A 6000-nucleotide genomic window follows, 5' to 3' on the forward strand; every position below is an offset into this window, starting at 1 on the left:
AAAGAATACAAAATTTTAGTTTTACTTTTTTTGTGAAAAAAATTAACTTTGTGCATGAGAGGAAAATCTGAATATGCCACATCATGTCCATACAGCGCGTGGTTTTTAAAAACCTGAGGCCTCTTTTTCAAGGGCACTGAGCATCTTCCATTCCATTTATTTTGATGGGAGATAAGGTTTACAAAACACCTTTGAAAAATCAGGCCATCATTGTTTATCACTCCACCCCACCATTTCCTTATATGGATGACACCATAATTACTGCAGATACCTGTTGTAGGGAATTCTGAAGTTTTAATGAATGTATAAAAATTATGTTTAGCATATCTTAATATGCATGATAAGATAGGCACCAGTACGCAAATATCAAATGGTGTGTACACCTAGAGCACATTTTGTCCTCTGTCAAATAAGACATAGAATATTTGTATTTTCTAAACAATGCTGTTGAAATGTTTTCATACGATTCTACTTGTAGAAATTCAGTTGGAGGCTGTCTTGTATGTTAGGTGAACTAGACATGAAGTCATTGAGTCTGCAGAGGTGTAAATGAGAGCAGAATTCAGCTAACTGTAAATAACAATGAAGCACAAGTGATGCACAGTATGAGAGTCCACACTGTACATATTTTCTAAATACAATTTTTCATTTTGTTTTCTTTTTCAGACTTTTATAGTATTGAATAGAGGGAAGGCAATCTTCCGATTCAGTGCCACCTCTGCTGTGTACATGTTAACTCCCTTCAATCCTCTTAGAAAAATAGCTATTAAAATTTTGGTACATTCATATCCTTTTTCAAGTGGTTGGTTCAAAATATTAATGAACAAAATGCTGCTTTTATTTTAGTATTTAAATCATCAGCTGGTAGGCCATCCCAGGACAGGTATGATCCACAATGCTCTTTCCATCCTCTTTCTTTCTCTCTTCTCTCTACCTCCGCTTTCTCTCGTTTCTGCTGCTGTTCTGGTGAGATCATAAGCCAGACAGAAAATCCTCTCCCTCTTCTTTTCTCCTTACCACACTTTCCTTATGTTTTCTCCTTCCATCTCCTGTATTACCCACTTATTTTACTTGCCCATTCCCCTCTCCAGTAATTTTTTTCACATGCTCCAGGTATGTTGCTTAAAATGCTTTACAATTCTTCAGTAACACTTTGCATTAAAAATATATATAATCTTTGATCCCCAGTTTTAGCTTGCATGAACTGCTGCAGAAAATATTTCTCTACCCCTTTTCATTTTCTGATTCAGATCACAACTGTAGTAGAGTAGGTTAATAGGGTTCCTTGAAATTCTGAGTTTTATTATAAATTATCAGTCCTATATGTATTTTTATCATTATTTTGCTTCTTATAACCATTGCCATTTTATGTACTTGTATTTCTGGAGGTACTTTAATTTTAATCTTCAAGTAGCTCATGAGCATTCTGACTGGTGCACAGAGAAGCTCAAAAACTGAATGATAGTAACCCAATATATGACTCTGTCTCTCTTCTACGATAGATATAAATCATATGAATCTAGGAGTAACTATGGATCTGATCCTGCAAACACTACCTTGAGTAGTGAGTGCCTTGACATCAGTGGCTCTACTCAAGGTAGTAAGCAAAGTGCTCAGTGTGTTTGCAAGATTGAACCTTATAGTGTTAAACTTGAGTCCTTCTATATCAGATGTTCTCAAACTGTGCTCTGTGAACCACCGGTGGTCCGCGACCTCCATTCAGGTGGTCCGTGGATAGTTCCCTCTAAAGTGTGCACCTGGGCAGCTGCACACAAGAGAACGAAGGGCCACCCACCTAATTAGTGGAGCCACACAGGCGTGCCTCCACTAATTAGGCTCTTGGACCCTGGAGAAGACGCATATGTAAGGTGAGGTGGTGGCCTTGTGGGGAATAGAGGGTAGGTGATAGGGGGCAGTGGGCCGCAAAGAGGGGGTGGAGGGAATCTGGGACATGCACAGCTGTGGCGGCCAGAGAAATAGGCAACTTTCCCCAGCTCCAGGGCTGTGGCTGCCGGGGAGAGATGGCCTTCCTTCCCAGCTTCAGCTCTGTGGCTGCTGTGGCAGCGGAGAGACCCCCCTTCTTCCCAGCCCCAGCTCGGGGGCTGCTGTGATGGGAGAGAGTGGGAGAGACCCCCCCTCCTTCCCAGCCCGAGCTCGGGGGCTGCTGCGGTGGGGGAGAGAGGGCACATCCATCTCATTAGAAAGGTAAGACTACTGATATTAAAATGAGTTGTGTGCTTTTATTTGTAGAACAAAAAAATGTTAATTATTATAAAGTTTTTTTTATATAGCACTTTTATCCAAAGCACTTTACAATAGTTAGCTAACGGTACAAACAACATTTGGAAAGATCATTAAGTGGTCCTCCGAGACACTCAGCAATTTTGAAGTGCTCCGCAAAAAAAAAAGTTTGAGAACTACTGCTCTATATCATCAGAGCCCTGAAGCGTGTGCATAGCGTTACTCCCATCGTTTCTCAGAGTTGTGTTCTATATATATGGAGATGCTCACATGATTTTAAAAGGACATTCTTTAATTAAAGCTAACATGCAATTGGCATAACAAACCCAGTAACTTCAATAACTTTAATGTGTTCAATGTCCCTATGTCAATTATTTTTAAATTACTGTAAGATCCCTCAATGTCTAGTTTTTGTACTCCCATTCCAGGTTGCAAGGTAACTAAATACTGTGCTGGTAATATCACGCCCTTCAACCCAGTATGGAATTCTCTTGGATCATGGAGCTGATCTTGGTGTGGGTAGTTGGGATCACATAATATGAAAAAATGGGGTGGGCATGTGTCTTACAGTGCGGGAAAGACATGTTCCTGTTATTTCTCCATTCTGCTCTGAAGTGAGACACTTCTCAGAAGCAACAATACAGTAGGGGCATGCAACTTTTAGGAGGCATTTCTATAAAAACCATTTGTAAGCCCTGTGCAATATATCAATGTATAAAATTCTTAAAATACATGATTTTAGATTAGTTGAAAAAACTCCTCAGAGTTGCTTCCCCTTGTCTTCTGCTCCTTTCAGATTTGAATTTCTGTGGTATCATAGCAAACAGTATTCTGAGAAGAAGGGATCTTTCAAATATTGCAAATTAGCAGAATGATTTGGAAGGGGTGCTATGTGCTGCCTTGGCATGATGGTTCGGAGGGCAGAGATATTAAATGTTGCAAGAAGAAAGTACACTAGAGATTGTGATTTTTGTAGTTGCTATTCTATTCTATTCTATTCTATTCTTTATTTTGTTATTTTTATTGAAAAGCCTTGTAAAACCTTTAATATAAGGGGAAAACTTTAAAATAAAGGTACTTACTGACCTCTTCACACACTCTTCAGTCTCCGTGTTTTAAACAGATTTCCCTAGTGGTTGTGATCTTACCAGCGGATTGCATACTGAGACATCACACAGAACGGGAGCCAATGTTATATATTATTTGTAGGAAAGTGAAACTATAGACTAGTTACCTAAATGCTACATGTCCTCCTTATCCTAATTGTTTGATGCAGTCATGTGCGTGTTTATGATAACTCTTTCAAGGTTTGCTTTAAAACCATATATCATGCACACTGCTCCTCTGTCCCCTTGGATATTTATATTTTTACAGTTTTCTGTTGCTAAGCAAACCACAGACAAGGGCATTATTATGCATTTTATTTCTACATTTACAATTTGATTTTAAGGAAAGTGGGTGGAATGATGGGCTCAATGACATCAGAATTATAGTTGGAGTTATAACACTGTCAGGATAGAACTTCTGTCTTTCTCATCATTAAATAGTTATGTGATAGCAACATAGCTGAGATTCTTTTGTGGCTGCTTGGTAAGTGGAATTTTAGCTAAATGAATTAAAAAAGTTAATTATTTTGCAAAAAACTTCAATTCTTATACTGAGATTAATGTTTTAACTCAATGCTCTAAGACAAAGTGGTTTTGCATGAATGGGTTAATAGCCATTATTATTTTATGATGATTAGATAAGAGGAACTGATTGTACCCTTAGTATCCATGCACAGAATGGAAATCTCATGCAGAACATGTGGTGGTCAGTTGCCTCTGGTACAGCATTGCTCATTTTTCTCTAAACTCAGCAGAAGGCTCTCTGTGAGTCTGGCAATTTGTTGGTGAGGGGAAGAGGGATTGGGGCCTGGAGGAGAGTGCATGAGGCTTGTGACTTGGCAGAGCTTCTCTCCAGCTTGCAAGTATTCACTGTCACACCCAGTCTCCTTTAAGTAGGTTTATCATCTATACAAAATCAAACAAACAAACAAAACCACTCCCTGAGCTCAGCCTTCGTTGTAGGGTTCCACAGCTTTCTCTCCCAGGGGTCTTTGGTAACCCTGCTTCTTCCAGCTTCCCAGTCCTGGCCAGCTTCCTTCTTAGCCAGTCCTTATTCAGCCAGCTCTGTTACTCTTCTGCAACAGCAGCTCCAAGGCTTCCTGGACACCTGGCCCCTTGCTCCCAGGACCCCACCACAGGAGTTGGTTCTGCTCCTAGCCCTAGACACAGCCTATCCCACCCATCTGTCTCCTTCTTGTCCTCCAACAGTATTTTGTTGCTCCAGGTATAGCCCTGTCCCCTTCAATTGGCCTGAGTTGCCCACCTGTTCTCACACAGGCTAGCTGGGCCTGGTCTATTCACAGGGACCAGCTATCCTGTGACAGGGCTGGAGTAGAGAAGGAGGGGTAATTTAGAAGCTAGAACTTAAGCTTCTGCCTTGGAAGAAGGAAGTGTATTGTTGGAAACCTCACTTCCTATCAAAAGATTGCAGAGGAAACTCCATGAGGGGAACATCATAGTGTTTGCTATGCCTTATGCTGGTATTCCTGAGCAGGAGTACCATCTGCACCTATGTTTTTAGTAATAGGCCACAGGCTAAAGCAGTTCTCAAAGTCTCTAAAATACAAATGTTCTTAACATTTTGTAGGTTTTGGTGCCACCGTGTGGCCATTTTATATATCATATGTCTGTATGTTTTTCATTTTGGTGTACTTTAATGTTTATTGGACAATGGTAGGTTTTATCTCTCCGGATAGTGAATGGGTTAAATCCAGAGCAACTCCATCAAAGTTAATGTAGTGATTTTGGATTTGCTTCAGTGTTTACTCTGGATCAGAATTAGTGAGAACAGAATTTGGTCCAAAATCATTTAAACATTATAATCAAAGCCAAATATAGCACAAGCCAGTGTCATTCATGCTTCCCCCTGAAGTATGGGACAAATTTCTCTGTGTTCTCTTCCAATGTCTTATAGGCCTGCATTGCAACATATGTAATATTCTAGCCCTGAACAGGGACAAAAATGTGCCAAATTATGTTGTGGTTTTGTGAAGCATAGCAATATTGGGAAGAAACTATAAATTTAGCTGTTTGACACTAATGAGCTAAATCAGATTTGTGTACGTATCTTCAGACTTGAAAGATTGTTGCATTATCCCATTGCACTACAGTCCTCCCCTTCTCAAGTCACTCTTTTTTATTAAAAAACCATCTATCATCTCTTTCTAAAACTTCAATTTTCTTTATGTCAGACTTTTTTATTTCAATGGCTGATTATTCTCTTTTAACTGTAAAGCAACAACTAAGAAAATTCTGAGATATTTAGGGCTTTTGCCTTGAGCATCAACAGAGTAGTGAAGGGATTAGTAGCTCCTGATCATGAAAATTTGCTTAAATGTTGATCTTCATGTGATACTCTTTTTATGATGAGATTTTTCTGATGTATGTTCCTTGACTATAATTTACATTGTTCAGCATGCTTATTATGTGCACTATTTTGACCAACTGTGTATTTATGACTATGAGTAACCCTCCGGAATGGACAAAGAATGTAGAGTAAGTTAAATGCATGTTCTTTAAATATATTCAAAAAATGTGATATGAGCTTCTGTAAGTGATCTTATGTTGTTTAAGATAATATGAATTGACAACAACTAGACTGTGACATTGTTGCTTGTTTCCTCTATCTCTTGTGACTCTAACTCAAGACCAT

At 39.2% G+C, this 6000-nt stretch overlaps 1 protein-coding gene across 4 annotated transcripts in view; it reads left to right on the forward strand.

Moving 5' to 3' along the window:
* Positions 1–6000, forward strand: part of LOC102940288 (sodium channel protein type 2 subunit alpha) — a 124267-nt gene that overhangs the window by 29534 nt on the left and 88733 nt on the right. For all 4 annotated transcript variants that reach the window (XM_043525358.1, XM_007056630.4, XM_043525357.1 and 1 more), the window contains exons 3-4: positions 667–785; positions 5754–5843. In XM_043525358.1, the coding sequence (XP_043381293.1) occupies positions 667–785; positions 5754–5843 (209 nt within the window). The remainder of the gene's footprint in view (positions 1–666; positions 786–5753; positions 5844–6000) is intronic.

The sequence above is a fragment of the Chelonia mydas genome, chromosome 11, assembly GCF_015237465.2.
Source record: "Chelonia mydas isolate rCheMyd1 chromosome 11, rCheMyd1.pri.v2, whole genome shotgun sequence".
Lineage (NCBI taxonomy): Eukaryota > Metazoa > Chordata > Testudines > Cheloniidae > Chelonia > Chelonia mydas.